The 17,950-nt window shown below is 29.9% G+C and overlaps 1 protein-coding gene across 1 annotated transcript; it reads left to right on the top strand.

Moving 5' to 3' along the window:
- The first annotated feature begins 1,484 nt into the window (after positions 1-1,484).
- Positions 1,485-2,263, top strand: LOC131607109 (heavy metal-associated isoprenylated plant protein 26-like). Its single transcript, XM_058879147.1, has one exon. The coding sequence runs from the start codon at positions 1,552-1,554 to the stop codon at positions 2,020-2,022; it is 471 nt and encodes a 156-aa protein (XP_058735130.1). The 5' UTR covers positions 1,485-1,551; the 3' UTR covers positions 2,023-2,263.
- The last annotated feature ends 15,687 nt before the right edge of the window (positions 2,264-17,950 follow it).

Genomic DNA, 17,950 nt, shown 5'->3' with positions numbered 1-17,950 from the left:
TTTTCCTCTTCTTTAATTGACCCCATTGTTGCTTGTGGTAGATTTATAATTCATGACGGATTTAATACTCCTTTTTGGGAAGCATATTGGTTGGAAGACAAAGTTTTAAAAGAGGTCTACCCGAATTTATTTCTTGCATCTCGCTTAAAGCATGTGTCGGTGGCCGCGATGGGTGGACGGGTGAATGGTTCGTGGCAATGGAGGGATTTTGGGATTCCCGGCCACTTAGCGGGGAATACCGTTCTTGACGCGGATATCATGTCCATGAGGGAGTGCTTGGCGGAGTTCGAAGGGTGGAAGGAAGGAAAAGATAAAGTTGTGTGGTTGGGAAATCCGGAAAAGGAATTTTCGGTAGCTTCTTGTTATGAATTTTATGAGAAATTACGCATACCGTACGGTCCTTCAATTAAGCATGAGGAAGCGTTTGACATTTTGTGGAAGATGAAAGTGCCTTTCAAGATAAAGTCTTTTGGGTGGAGACTACTTCATAATAGGCTTCCAATGAAGACCTTTTGGTGATTAGAGGTATGTCTTTTCCTTTGAACGATTTAAAGTGTACATTTTGTGGATATTGTTCGGAAAGTAGGAATCACTTATTTTTTGGATGTTGGGTGGTAAAGTATATTTGGGGAGAAATAGTTTTTTGGGTGGGTAAAGAGGACAATTTTGATGATGAGTGTTTGTCGAATTTTATGGAATGACACTCTTTTTTTTATAGTAAAAATGTGAAGGTTAGAAAATTGGATGTTGTTTGGATGGCTACAACATGGATTCTTTGGTCGGTTAGGAATGGTTGGTGCTTCCGTAAGGAGACTTGGAATGTGAATAATACTGTTTGGGACATCAAGTTGTTGGTATGAAAGTGGTCGTTTTGCGGGAAAATTACACATCTCAATTACTCTTTTTACGAATTTTGTATGGATCCTTTGTATTTTCTCTCATAAACGTAATTGGTTTGTATTTTTTTTTGTCGGAGTTTTCCGATTTTCTTTGTAATCAGGTTGGAGAACCCTTAGTTCTGTCATCAATATAATCTCTTGCTTTCTAAAAAAAATAAAAAATGCTTTTATCTTTTTCAAAAGATTTACTGTATATTATTAATGATGAAATCTGGATAAGTTTTATATGAGAAATGATGGAAATGAAATACCATACGGCAGTTGCTGCTACTGGTAACTGAAAATTCATACTACGTTCCTTCCTTCCAGTTTCCTCATCCAGTAACATCAAAATATGTCACACCATATCCTTACTAAATCCTTCTTTCCCATTATCTATATTTGACTAACAACCCTCATAATACGTGCCGGCAGTTTGAAAACATCACATAAAAACAAAAACAACCACCGACCATATTTCCGCTAATGAAATCTTAACCAAACACACCGAATAATAAACAGACACATGGACGAGTCAGATTTATAATCCTTAATTACTGTCTGATACTTTAGTTTACTATTATGGCTTTTTAGTCCACTCAATCATCTCTATAAATATTGAAGTCATAAGTAGAACTTGTAACACAGCAACATTATCAATCGCATATACAACATGGGTGTTCTTGATCACATCTCCGACCTCTTCGACTGCTCTTACCGAAGAAGCTCCAAATACAAGAAAAAACGCAAGCAGTTCCAAACGGTGGAAGTGAAAGTGAAGATGGATTGTGAAGGATGCGAGAGAAAAGTGAAGAAATCGGTGGAAGGGATGAAAGGCGTGACACAAGTGGAAGTTGAACGGAAAGCAAACAAAGTAACCGTTAGGGGGTACGTGGAGCCTTCAAAGGTGGTGAATCGAATTACTTATCGAACAGGGAAAAGGGCTGAGCTATGGCCGTATGTTCCATACGACGTGGTTGCGCACCCTTATGCTCCTGGTGTTTACGACAAAAAAGCACCTTCCGGTTACGTTAGAAACGCTTATGATCCGAATGTTTCGAACCTCGCGCGTGCTAGTTCGGCTGAAGTTAGGTATACTACTGCTTTCAGTGATGAGAACCCCGCCGCGTGTGCCGTCATGTGATGTGATCCCATAGCAGCTTATCAACAGTATATAACATAGTTTGTCTGTATTTTTGTCTTCTTTAATTTCCTTTTAGTTTAGTTTGTCTTTTCTATTATTGTACTGTACATTCCCGAAGAAAACAAGCATAATTTTAAATTGCTGTTTAGAATTGTAACTGTGGCTTCAATGTTGCTTATATTCTAACTTTTGTAAACACAGCATAATTTTGGTGTAATTTAAAATCAAACTGGATTCCTAATTGAAACCGCATTAATTAATTTTTTTATCAATTAATCATTTTTTTAAAATTTTAATCCAAACTAACTAATCTTTCACCATATTTTTCAAACTAACCATATTTCAAACAAAATAAATAAATTAAAGAGGAGGCGCCACTTGTAATATCGCCTCGAATATTTTTTTAGTGTTATTTGCGGATTTATCTACGAAATATTTTAATATTTTTGTATGCAGGTAAATCTACAAGTAAAATCAAATTCACATGTAACTAGAAAAATTAAAAAAAAAATATGTCACGTCTCGTCTTTAATCCATTTTTTTGAAACATGTTTAGTTTGAAAAATATAGTAAAAAGTTGGTTTATTTGGTATTAAAATTCAAAAAGTGATTAATTGACAAAAAAATTCAATTAATTTCATCCATATTTATTTAATTATTTTCATAAAAAAAATTAACAGAATTAAAAACCAATATTTTAGAACCTATTCCTATTCTTATGTAATAAAAAAATCATAATAGATATTTTTTTAACCATAACAACCTCCTAATTCAAATTTATAATCCAATTAAAATTTACGATGAAATGCAACGTGAGTCGCAACAATGATCACAAGAACCCCCAACCATAACTTAAAACTTGCAACGTGAGTCGCAACAATGATCACAAGAACCCTAACCATAACTTAAAATTTGATAGAAAATAAATTCTTTTATTTTTTATATTAACTAGTAAGATATTCGTGCGTTCACTCGGATAAATTTGTTTGATACGGTATAAAATTTATTTAGATATCAATTTAAATTTATGATTAATTATTTAATTAAAAATAAATAATAGTCCTATAAATTTAATTGTACTAAATAATAATATAAAAAAATCTGTGAGAAGAAGAAAAAAAAACTATAACGATAATTGTTGATTAAAATAAAATACATATTGTGTTGATAGCGACAAATTAAATAAAAAATTAATTGTATGTAGGACTATTAAATACTATTATATAATTTAATAAAATAAATTATTAATTCAAATTTTAGATTTTAAACTTGTAAATAAAATTGATTAAATATGTCATATATATTTGAATATAACTTATTGCATCCAAGTAATAGGTAGTCTAGCTACAAGCAATTATTATAGTCAATTTAATTAATACTACTGAAATAATTAAAAGTAATAATTATATATCATATAAAAATGTATGATTAAATATATGCATCACATTAATTTATTTGAGAAAAGGATTCTGATATCTTCTTATTAGAATTCATAGATAAGCATTGTGCATAATGCAAGAAGTCAAAACTGATACAAATTTAGTACAAATTTTAACTCTAACTATAACCATGTTAAGGAAACAGCAAAGAAAATATGGTTATTCTACAAAGCTGATGTACTGTGCCATGCTACAAATACTATAAACAGGAAAATAGGGCCTTTTTTCAATAAAGTTTCTCATTACTTTTTCCCCCTTTCAACTCTTACACAACATATTCTTGTAGGTAGTTCTGAGTAATTTATTAGTACAAGAGTAACTAAATAGTTTCCTCCCTATAAAATATGTGTGATGGGAGTTTCAAAGGGAATCAATTCAAATAAATTCTATAAATGAAATATAGGTCTAGCCAAAGAAGTCATCATGCTTGAAAGTTGAAATAAATAAATTTTAAATGGTATTCCTCTACCAATTGAAAGTAAAGTACTTATAATTTGAATAAATAGAATAAATAAAATCAAAGTAAATTCAATAAAATATAATGGAAACGTAAGTATGAAATGTGTTGTAAAAAACGATCTCAGGAATAAAATATAATAGGAATTAGGGAAGATAAGAAGAACATAAGAATTGATTATAACTGCTATTTTTTCACTTTCTCTTAGAATACAAGGTTACAAGTTTACAAGAATAACAAATAACCTCTCTCACCCTAAATTAGGATTTGCAGCTTAGCAATGATGAGAGACTAGTATGCTATTTATAATAAAACCTAACATACTAATGGGCTTTTTCCACAAGGTTCATTACACAAGCCAACTTAATAAACAAGCTAACTTAACAAATTAGGGTTTAAACACTAAAATATAACTTAACATGCTAACAACCCTAGCATCTTCGACACAAGCATGTGAACAACCTTCGACTTCATGCTTAATCATGTCGAACCAAGAAGCTACCCTTCGGTCATACTAGAGTTCGATCCAATATCTCACAAAATGAGCCAGACAAAATTAACTTATTAAAAGTGTGAATTACAAATTCAAAAACCTTTTTACTCAGTTTTTAAAATTTGCAGTTGATCAAAATTGGAGCTCAATATCTTATTCGTCATGCATCACATCACAAGATGAGAGCCCAAAAATAATGTAGCCAATTTCTCAAAATAAACTCCCAAATCACTTTAAGATGCATTGCACTCGGTCTTCATTTTTCATTCCCACCAAACAATCGCTTAACTCCACTAGAACTCTCCCTCCGATTAGTTGCAGCATGCTCCATCTCTTGATCAAAAGCAAACTTCTTTTGCCAAAGAGCTTGTACATGATCTTCCACATACTGCACTCATTCAAGTAACTCTTAGAGTTCTGTAATTTTAGCCTGGAAACAGAGATTACCTATGTATTAAAATCCTACGCACTAATAATGTACCTTCACGGGGAAATTGTAATACATACTTTGGATAATTTAGCATGAGTACTATTTATTTCATTTATCTCAACTCCAGGCTTGGAATTTTTGACCCTGTAGAACATTTAATTAAACGATATCAAACACCAATAAACCATAGAACATAAATTATCTTAGTTTTCTTTAAATTGTCATCTACATCCAAATTTTCAGTATTGTCAAATGACTCATTTAACTTCATGTACAAATCCACAACATATCTATATTCTAATTTAACAAAAGCATCACAGAAAAATTGACTCCTATACTATATTCAACTTGTCTAAGATATAACTAAAACATCCTCAAACTGAACTCATAAATAATTTTGACCCAACTCCCACATATTAGCTAGCTCCAACCATAATACCAACTTAAAGCCAAATAGTACATTATTGTCAAGTGAATAGAACACAAAGGATGAATTGAGAATTTTGTTAACAGAACACACTCGTGATATAAATGAGTACATATTCTATTAAGTGAATGTTCATTCTCTTTTTCAACTCAAATTATTTTAAAAAATTAATGAGATCATACAAAATGTCAATGAACCAAAACACAAACATGATGAAGAATATAACTGATATACTAGAGATTCTTTAGCCCGTGTTCACTGCATGAGAAGCTTCTTGCCATAAAATAAGTAGAAATTTTAAATAAATAAATTTGTGGAAAAATTGAAGAAAGATTTTTCCCCTTGAAAGCAAATATTTTGAAATCTTTAATTTCTTAAACAAAAGTACATATGTAAATTTATTACTTATAAGCTAAAAATCAAAATATATTGAACCAATAAGGCAACATGGTACAAAGAATGCTCATGAAACTCAACAGAATGTTGGTAAGGTATGCACCTTCTCGGTATGTTGGTAAGAATTAACAACATAGAACATAGACAAAGGTGATTAAGAAAGAATTAGCAACATAGAACATACTGGTGACATTTAGAGCGACTTCGTGCGCTGCATTTAGAGAAAAAACGCCAATCTTCTGTCCTCTCAGTGAAATTGTGTACACAATTTCATTTTCCATAATCTGACAGATGAGAACAACAAACACAAAAAAAATCTCAAACTTGCAAAATCATGGTAAATCCACTCATATCAGAATATGAATTTTCCTGAAACATTTTGAGCGAATAACACATAACCCTACACTATCAAGTATTGTAAATAGAATTATAAGTTGTAAGAATAATATGAAACTAATTTGCTTATCAGAATGTAAAAACAATTATAAGAGCATAACAAATCTTGTCAATGACGGTTTTATATTTAGTTACGGTAGAAAAGTGAGCTCTCAACCAAATTTATACAAATTAGTTTTATTTTGAATAGCACCATTTCCCGCACAAACTACCAGTCGACCCATCGATGGAAACTGCTTAAGCTCTTTAGTCTGCAGTATTTGACATCTAAAACATAAGTATAACCTATAGTTTAATTCATGAGAGATTATTGATGTATATGAGCATCTTTATCCTTAAACTAAGTGAGAATAAAAACATGTCAGCTCAACAAATTAGAAGAAATTTGTTAGAGAGGAAGGGGATAGAATCACACTGTTTTGATGCATAAATCAAACACAGTGAGTATATAAACATGAAGTTATATCATGTTCAGATATTTCTCTAACAAATGACAAGTTGAAAATAACTTATGGATATGTTATAAGTTGTTTCTATAAGTTTTCTCAAACAGTCTCACAAGTATTTATATTATTAGATAAACACATGTGAGTAAATCCAAATAAACCCTAAATGAAACTAACATAATGAATTACCTTAGAGTCATTGATGCATGCTTCGTCACTCTCTTTGAAGGATTTTGCAACTGATGCACCGCCTATAGCTTCTTCCACCAAATCATCGCTAAAAATAAAGTACATAATCAACAAGTTTAGATACAAATTGAAAGCTATCTCATTCCTAAAATAAATTCCTTTACCAAAGAATAAATAGGTACATGTCAAAATAATAATATCTCAATACATCATCCAGGAGTTTTCTTAGATTGGTTTTAAGACAACTTTTCATACCTTCATCAAATAAATCAGTTAGAGCCACAATAAGCTAGAAACGCTAAAAGCCATTGTTTGTGTGTTAAAAGCTATTCTTACCAACCAAAAATATGGAACATGGATTTCAACTCAAGGGATACATATGATGCTTTAAAGAGGGCAACAATTGTGAAGTAGAAAGAAAGCATTTTGTAGATATCGATCTGTTATTTTCCCTTTAAAGAGGGCAATTTGGTATAAACCAACATCCCATCCTTTTCCAATGAAAGGATCTTTCGCATCTAATTCCCAAATCTCTGTATACTTTCAATGGACAGAAAAAGAAAATCAAAATGTTTCCCAATACAGTTGGTTTTAATGAATAACTTCATTTAACAACTTAATAACATTTTCTGATTCTAGAATTCATATTACATATTGCATCAACATAAAATAAAAATAAAAAATAGAATTCATGATTCTACAAAATCAAACAAAATGAAACAAAATCACCTTTATGTTTCTATAAAAAACCACCTTCAAAATCAAACAAAATCACTTACTTTCATGTAGAAAAACCACCTTTGTCATGTAAAACTAACTTCCAGATGGTCTAAACCTAAATTTAGAAGACCGTACTAAATTTCATAAACAACTTCATACTTAGGTAAAAAAAGAGCGGTAAATCAGGAAAAGAGCGTTAAATTAGCAGAAAGTCAATAAATCAAAGAAGATACCTTAACTTTGAAATGGTCGGAGATGGAGATCGATAAAGTTGCTCCAAAATAAAAGATTATTGGTTCTTTAAAGAGATCTTGAAGAGAAGAGAAAGAAAAATGTTTTCTTTTTCCATTTCGAGCTGTGACGGTCGGAGAATGAGAAGCGGTGGTCGACGACAAGGTTCGCCCAAACAAAAATCTACTCGGTTCATTAGGAAGGTTGTGAGATGGTGATAACAAAAATGAGATTGATTTCTCAATTGTATATATAGGGTGGAAACAGTGGCTGCGGCGGACAAAAGCATAGAAATGGAGAGAGAGGGTTTCAGAAACCCTATTGAATGAGAGAGAAAGTGAGAGACAATGAGTGTGTTAGGGTTTTGCAGAAACCCTGGTAAAACTACGGTCCTGGGCATTTTAGTATGGAAAAAGGATTTTAATTGCCAAGTGTCAAATAGTTATTAGAAAGTAGAAAAGTTGTAGTGTTAATTTGTTAGTTACTAAAATAGCATTTTCGTAGTGTGAATTTTTTTGTTGAGGAAAGGGCATTATCGGTAGTTTGGTCAATTGATTAGTAATGCGTAGATTAGAGGATTTTAGGGCGTACGATTAAATCATGAGGACTGGTTTGATTTTAGGTGCGTCCGAAGATGCATCTCCACACACCAATAAGGGCATTTTTGGGTTTTCAAATGTGTTGGGCGTACCTTATAGGGTGGAAAGGGCATTTCTCAAATTTTGACCTAAATACTCCAGAATAAATACTTCTAATTTGGAAAATTGTGATTTCCCCTATTTCTATTTTCAATACATTGGTTAATATAGAAGAAGTGGAGAGAGTTTGGGAAAATTTGTGTACCGAAAATCTTAGAGAAAAGTTATGTGATCCATTAGTACTCTTGGAAGTCTTTCCTTCAAGTTATTTGATCCACAAAAAAACACCTGGAAGTCTTGCTTGCAAGTAGGGGTGAGAATAGACTGGGCCGAGCTAGGCTTTGCCAAACTTGAGTCTGGCCTGCTAAAAAATTCAAAGCCTAAGTCTGGTCTGTAGCCTATCATATGCTTATTTTTTGGCATGAGCCTGACCTTTTTGAAGGCCTAATTGGCCTATTAGCCTACTTAAAAGCCTATTTCATTTGAACATTTGTAAATAAGTCATTCAACTCAAATTTATATAAACTAACAAATTAAAAGATCAGTGAGATTAAATGTTTGTTTGTATTGACTTATTTGAGTTTACCTGGTAGCATAAATTTTGTGATACTATTTGTTTGAGAGAACTTATAGAAGCAACTGACATTGTTCATAAGATTTTTTTCATCTTATTTTCATAATTTCTTCAAGATAACCAAGATTTATTTGTATATTTTAATTCAAAGTACAAAATACAATATAATAATAAAATTATTCATATTTATTTAAATAGGCCGGACTCATAGGCTTAAAAGACTTTTTATATAGCCTGTGTCCTAGCCTTTTAAGCTAAATAGGCTTATAAAAAAGCCCAGGCCTTTTCTATTTATATAAAAAGTATGGTCTGGCCTAGGCCTATGTAGGTTGGGCCTTAGAATACTGTTAGTCGTCCTGGCCTATTCCCACCTTACCTACAAGTTATCTGATCTGATCCACATAAAAACACCTGGAGGTCTTCCACTCAAGTCATATGATCCATGCAAATACATCTGGAGGACTTACAAGTACGTAATTTGGTCTTATTTCCATAACTTTAACCAATCGAAGAACCTGAACATAAGACATCCGGTTCATAGATTTTCCTTCACCAGATGTCTTTGGGTCATATTGTCCGAGATTTTTTTTCAAAGTTGTTTAATTTTTTTTTGGACTAGTGTTGATGCGGCGAGGATGTTATTGTAAAATTATTCCCCGTGGAGGTGTAGGACAATGAGCTCAAGTGGAAACTAATGTACAAGAAGAGTAAGTTCACATGTGGAGCAACCTATTTAGTTTCCTGAAGGGTTGTATGAAACCTCTCTTCTCGTACGATACGAGTAACATGTTATTTGTCATTTATGGTACGAAGAGGTAAGTAAATCTCAAGAAATTTATTTTGAATAATATTTAATTTTAATTATTATTTATAACTATTTATATTTTATATTTTAAATTGTTTTCACGATAGATGTCTGAAGAAAGAACTAAATGTTACGGGACATGAAAGTTGCAACACACCATTTTATCCGGTGAATATTATTAAAATCAGAGTTACAAAATTCCAACACATAAATAGGATGCTACATTTACTTCTCAAAACCAACGACATTTAATCGCATGTAAAACATATACATAACACTTAAACTCGGATGAACCGATAACAACATAATTTAATCTTCAAAGATAAAACAACTTTCAAAATTAAGCAGCGGAATCACAATTTCAATATATGAGGTAACATCTTTATCCAACTGAAAACAACTTCCAAACAAAAAAGTATTGAATAAAAATCAATTTAAAATGCAACAACAATAATAAAGCAACAATCGTTCATCCCCCGAGTGTTACGTATTAGGGGTAACATTCAAACAGACGAGGTGAGATATCAAACCATATAATCAGATGTATGATAAATACTATATTAGAATCAATTCGTACAAAATCACCGCTTCACAGTTTTTAAACAACATTTATCACAACAAAAATCATCAACATAATATAACAATTATTTCACTATCACCGCAACTCAACATAAAAGTGCAACATTAAATGCGACTCGTTACAATGTACATGCATGTGGTACCAACAGGGCATAAGCCCCCAACTTATTATTGCCAATTAATAGAGGCATCAACAATGCATAAGCCTTCAACTTTAAACTTTTGCCAATCTAGGCCAACTTACAGAGCATAAGATCCCAACTTTTATGCTATGTATGCGACAACATTATGAATGCAACAATAACAACTACAACAATTCAACACTGTCATAAGCCTACAACAAACAACAACAACAAATATTCAACGCTGACATAAGCCTACAACAAACAACAACAACATCAACTATTCAACACTGGCATAAGCCTACAACAAACAACAACAACAATAGCAACAAATGACATAAGCCTACAACTTGATTTCGCCAATTATTAGAGGCACACAACAAAATTCGTCACTACCTACAAATTCACAACTTTATTATTTACATCACAACAACTTATACAATCCACCGTCTCAACCGAAATATTTTACAACCATTCCGCATAATTATTCGGACAATTCAACTATTTTCCGCTAAATAATTTTTCTGCTAAAGTCACGAATATTTTCTGCTCTGTTATCTAAGTTAATACTAGTGTCAACAAATTCATACTAGTATTGTATTATTTTACTTCCAGATAGTTTCCATAATTTCTGCAATTTATTTGGAGACTTTGACTTTCACTACTAGTTACTATATTATTCTTCTGCTAATAACTACGACTAATATTTTTCTGTTAACACTAACCCTCTGTTAAGGTTACTACATATATTCAACTGATTAATTTTGTTTTTCCTTAATTAACAAGAGCATCCAATTACTAAGTATCACTTTAATTAATTATGAAAATGAATTACACTAAATTACATGCACATGAATTATGGTTAAGGGATAAGGCACTAAAATTTATGAGAGGCACCCACCATTTGGTGAGGCTAGCCCCTCTCTTGCTACTTCTTTGAGGCTTGCGCCGCATTCCACTAATATATGAGAGGCAGGAGCCTCTCATCTTCTCTCTCACGAGGCAAGTGCCTCTTTCCCTTAATAAGTGTGGAGGCAGGCGCCTCTCACACTATTTTCCTTTTTTTCTTTTTTTTCTTTTTCCTTACTTGAGGCAGTCGCCTCCCACAATTTCCCTTCAATATTCTTTTCCAAATTTTCCATAATTCCTTCGGTTCTCGGTTTCTCACTCGGTTACCAATTTCAGACTGAACAACATATAATCACAACACTGGGTTAACTATAATTTTCTTGACATAATTTCCATCAGCCAATTTATTCTCGGTTTATCAATTGGAATACTGCAACGGTATCACAAATTTATGACAGTCAACACCAATTTATTCCAGAACAACAACTTCACAACACAATACAATCAGATAGGGAAACAACAAGGATTCGATATATTCTACAACAAAAATTACACACAACAACAATGTTATACATACCTAATCCCTACATAATATTCATCATAAACCCCATTATATAGTCAGAACCCCACCCTTACCTTGGATTGAAGGTTGCTCTATAATTCTTCTATGAATCCTAGCTTTTTTCCTCTTTCCTCTCCTCTGCAACTTCTCACGAACCCTTTCTCCAATTCTTTCTCCTTTTCCAATTTCTAATTAACCTAATTTTTATTTAACCTAACCTCACCATTTTAATATTCTCATTGGTCCTAACCCTCACACCCCCATCTTTGCTACATACAACCATATAAACAAGCCCATATAATTTGTCTTGTATTATTCTAATATTATTACTAATATTAATCAACTAGTAATAATATAGCAACTTATATCAACATATCACAACATTTCACAATTTCAACAAATAATTTAAAAGCATTTAACTAAATAATTAATTAAATTAGCGGGCATTACAAAAGTAACCTCTTAGAGTGGGTTTCACTAAATCTCTCATATGTGATTCAGGGTTGGTTGAATGACTTTGCTCTATCTTCACTCCAGACAACCAATTTGAGTGTGATTGACCAAAGCCTAATATCATCATTCACTGAGAGATGACATTCAAAGGCATTGTCCTTTCATACATCACTGCTCAATAAATAATTTATTTAGCTTATCCAATACCCAACAAAAAGTTCTCTATATGCTCAGATTCCATATAGACAAATGCAAGAGCAAATGTCAATTGAGTTGATGTCATACCAACTATTTCAAACATAGGTTGTCTATATTTGCTTATATTTGCTATCTTGTAATAATAAGCATAATAGAAAAATATTCAACAACTTACTTGAAATAGGATGAACCTAAAAAATATATCTCACAACATTTGAGTCATCTCTTGTTCTTTTCTAGTAAACATAACATGCATCCTATATCAGTTTAAACAATAATTGTATCTTAGTTCTAGGACTTCTTATCTATTTTTATAACTTACTTTTATGCTTATATATTTGCGTGATCCGAGTAACATTCTCTGAATCTCGCTCTTGCAAGGATAATGATACGTGTCTTAATGGAACATCATGCTTTGTCAAATCAACATGTTGTCGCTCATCTGCACTTAGTCTATTAGAAAACGAATGACCTTCTACTTTATCAGATAAACCATGGTTGTGAAGTCCATATTTTACATTAATCTTCCATCGAGATTGATATTTCGACGATGTTGACTTAATTTTGAATGAACAACTATATTTCTTAGTAACACTTTGTGTTGCACTATTTACTTCCTTTTATTTTCCATCTTTATCACAACCAAATATCTTTTTGTTGTTTCTCCCTCTCTTGTCTATTTTGGTATTTGGATGAGGTATGATAACAGTCACTTTATGTTAGATTACAATCTCCTTAATCCACTTTATCACCTCTTCTCTTGTATCAAATTTATGTGTAGTTGATAAGACATAAGTAGTATCCACGTATATTTTATGTTTATCGCATATCATCAAAGGGATCTCCATATATGTAAAACATAAGAAAATTTATTTTTTTTAAAAAAAAACATACTAGGTTACTTAGATCCAAGTTATATGGTGCATAAAATAACACGTATCAGAAAAACTTATAGCCAAGTTATTCGATATAAATTATACCACTGGATAACTATGTCATATGTTACCCAATTAACTAAAATTTAGATCAGAAAACATGACATCAACTTATCCCTGGTAAAAGAAAGAGATGCACTATATATCTTCATTCAAAGTTATATGGTAAATTAGTTTGGGGTGAAAATTCACCAATTTTGGAAAACTAAAATCAGACATTAAAAATGAAATGGTAAATTAGTTGAAATGTACATCAAAAAAAATAATTAGTTGAAATGTAAAAAAGATAAAATGAGAATATTTTGAAAATTGTATGAATGGGGGAATAAATGTAGGGATATGTGGTCAAGTTTTCTTAAATTTGTTTGTATCAAAATTTATTTACTCTTTCAATGTACTATTTTTTATATAATTCAACAATTGTAACACTTCCAATTAACAGTTTTATGTTTAATGGGCGTATATTTTCAATTCTTTATTGTTTTTTTGAAAGTCAAATAAATAATATATTAAAGAAATATCTCACCCAAACACAAGACATGTATGAGAGAGGAAAAATCAGTTCAAATACATGATATACAATAGACATAAACCAAAACAACTAAGGTACAAAAGGCACCTAAACATAATACAATCACCAACCCTAAAAACAAGCAGAGCCAATAAACACTCCCACTACAAGGAAATCTAAGCTCAAAGACATCAAGAGAATTCAACTTAGAGCAAAAGCATAACAAATCCAGCCATCAAGAAACACTCCAATCACTCTAAAATCTACCAAATTATGAGAAATATAAATGACAAGTACATCTAGACTAAAACCATCAAATCAAGGATACTATAGCACCAATTATGAACAACTCCAGATATAGCAGAAAAACAGAGTTGAGGAATCACAAGTCACAATTTCATAAGAAACACTTTATCTCTGATTTATTGTTATAAGTTTTGCCATGAATGTGGTAGGTGCGTAAAATAATGGAACGTAGATAAAAGTATCTCTATTAATGTATGATATTTAAATCTTCAAGATAGATTATCAACCTTGGGTTTTAGACATCTTATATCCAACATCATATCAACGAAATTTCTATTTCTGAAGTCAAGTAGAGACGAGTCTTTATTATCCCGAACATAAACATGATTCTCCTTTCAAGTCCTTTTTTCATTTTATTTTTTTACATAAATAATTATTTATGTTTATATAATGAATCATAATTTTGAAGTAAAGTATAATTCCTAAAAAAGATGTATTTCTACTATTGTTTACAAGTACAGATATATCTTAGCAGTAAGATGTGTGTGATGAACTATTGTAATATATTTTGGTGTAATATTTATTACTCATTTTTAATACTATACTTAATATGGTATAGTAAAGTTTTATGTGATATTCTTAGGACACTATATTTTACAATCATGTCACTTTCTTATATAATAATATTTATTTCTATATTCTCTTTTTAATCTATACAATTTTCTACACTTTTTTTATTTTATATAATTTTTATTACTATTTTTATTGAAGTTAATTTAGTTCATTTTGTTAATAAAGTTTATATGAATATAAAACTCATATAATTGATTAAAAAATTAATAATATAGAATGATATAAATGTTTCATTTTTATGATCATAAAATAATTATGAATGATTCATATTATCATATATTTTTAATGTAGTTTAATTCACATAATATTTATGAATTTACCGATCATATAACTATACTACTCTTTTTATAACTAAAAATCATATTTATGTGTTCAACTATTATAATAAGATTCATGTGATATTTATTAGTCGCTACTTTTTTTTTATCAATTACATCTTTATTTCTTATTATAAGTTGCTTGAGAGAAAGTTTATATCAAAGTACAAGCCATTTTACAATAATAATTCAATAATGAATTATTAATGTTAATTTTTATTATTAAATATTTATTATTCTTTCTTCTTTTAATTTTCAATTTTTTTTCACGTCTTTAATGAATAAAAAATTATAAAATATTTTTTAATTTCTTTTTTTCATACAACAATAGTTATTATTTTAAATACATGTAGAATTGCATGAATGAAGTAGCTTAATTGATATTTATTTATTAGAGTAAATAAATCCGAGTTGGTTCTCATAATGTAGTAATAAAAATAAATTATTGATACTTATAAATGATCAACTTTATAATAAAAAATAGAGGTAGTTTTATTTTAAACTTTTACATATACTATATTTTGCAATTCTATTTTATTTATTTTCTTACATTTAGATGCTTGCATCTACACTCTCTTTCTTAATCTATACATTTTTTTTTTCATATTTCTTATATGCATTCTATTTTTTTTAATTTAATTTATTTATCTTATAAAATGTTTATGTTCCATATAACTCATTAAAAAAATACGTAAATGATACCATACTAGTTTTATTTTGCGATCATTTAATAATTTTAAAAAATATTCATATTATTATATAATTTTAATACAAATTAATTTATATAAATCTGTTTGTGATCATATGGGATATATAGGCAACCTTGACACTCCCTCTTTTATAAAAATTAAAACTAAATAATGTGATAAAAAGATATATTATTTTTTTTAAAAAAATTAACATTTAAAACTAGACGATAAGATAAATAAAATAAAATATAGTTTAACTGAAAGAAGTAAATTAAAACTAATAAATTTATATCAGAAAAAATTTAAAACACTTTACTCTAATGATTTACCTCTTTTTTATTTATTTTAGATATAGTATCCTGATGTTGTGTGATTAATGTATTAGATTGAAATAAGAATTATTTTCATCGTTATTGTTTTTGTAAATTAAACAGATTTTATGTGAAAAGTTTTTGTTAAAAATCACTTTTCTTTCTATCAAAAATTTAACATTGTTATATTTCTAACTATTATAAATGAAAAGAAATTGGTACCATTCTAAAATGAAGTTTAAAATATGATATGACAATTGTGTTAAAGAAAGAATAATTAATTTAACACAAGGATAATAAACATTTTAAAACCTTACCATAATACTCTTATCTAGGGACCTATCATCTGAGTTTAGAGGAGGGGATTAGAAATCAAGATTATACTTACTACCTCAATAAAACTCAAAATTTATATATTTTTATACTAATGCATATAGTGAATTATAAAGACAAAATAATAATATAAGATGAGACTCATGCTAAAATAATATAGTTCATTTGTTATCACACTATTAAATTAACTCTCTTTCATAAGAGTTATCCTTTATAAAAGTTGACCTCAAATTTTGTAACTCCTTCTCTTCCATTGTATTTTATAGAAATATTATTATAATCTGAAAGTCAATATAATTGTTGAAAATTATTAATAATTAATAATATTTAATCACCATGAGTGTGTTCCAAAATGACAAGAAATTTCTATTTTGAATATGAAAATAGGCAATACTTGAAAACATGCAACTCTTGGTAAATATTGCAGTATGCCAAACATTGTAACTTTTGGAAAAAGGAATTGTTTCACCAAGGGTCGCTACCTTATGAAGCAATACTAAAGTGGTCTATAAAAACTTCATTATGGATTCAGAAATTTATAACAAAAAATGTACATTTGATAAGCCAATCATCTTCACTAAAATTCCAGAAACTCTTCGCTACATTTGAGTTTTCGTCGGTCTTATGCAAACTCGATAAAAGACTGAATTATCCTGGATATTCCTGCGTTCCAACTCTAAGACATATAGAGAGTGCTTGAAATACTTATAAAGAAAGTGATTTCGTTCACAATTCTAGCATCGATTCCATTTGATTCAAATTAACTTTTTTATAATAACATGCATGAGTAAAAGACAATATAAAAGTTATAGAAATTCAAAATATTCAATTAAGTATTTTATTTTAAATATTATTAAAAAAAAGTTAAATAACTATCTATCAACAAATCTGGTGAGTTCAAATATATTTTCTTATGCAAATATCGTTACATTAATTTGTCTCTATGTTATTAAAGTATCTTACTATATGTACATATACTCATAGATTCAATACAAATATACAAAATATTTCAAAACTTATTACAAAGTGCACTCACCTTCTTCTTGAGAGCAAAGTTACTTTAGGAATATAATAAAAAATAAAAATAAACCCTCATCCACAGGACTTTCAAAGTTTTGTCATATTTTTCAACTTAAATTAATTTTATTGAATATCATTTCATCCAAACAACTAGAGAATATTATTAATATTATTATTATTATTATTCGGGTGTAGGATTACTAAGCTGGAAAAAATTCTCAACAAGTGATTAGGGATATCACCAATACTGACTTGAGTAATCATAGCTAGAAATCTGGTTTTCATAATTAAGGTTGTCAATAGTCAAGACATAGAATTTAACTATCACCACATCTATCGTGAAGCTAATATGTGTGCATATGCTTTAGCTAAAAATAGAATCATCCATCCGGAAATTGTTTGTCACTTTGACACGAGTCCTAATTTCATCCCGCATCTTTTAGATAATGATATGTTTGGGAATCCTATTTTCCCGTCTAGTCTTGTTGTAGTTTCTCCTTTTGGGCTTTGACTCTCTTTGTAATAAAAA

This window comes from Vicia villosa, linkage group LG5 (assembly GCF_029867415.1).
Source record: "Vicia villosa cultivar HV-30 ecotype Madison, WI linkage group LG5, Vvil1.0, whole genome shotgun sequence".
In the NCBI taxonomy this organism is placed as follows: domain Eukaryota; kingdom Viridiplantae; phylum Streptophyta; class Magnoliopsida; order Fabales; family Fabaceae; genus Vicia; species Vicia villosa.
This window is presented reverse-complemented; position numbering and strand designations above follow the sequence as displayed.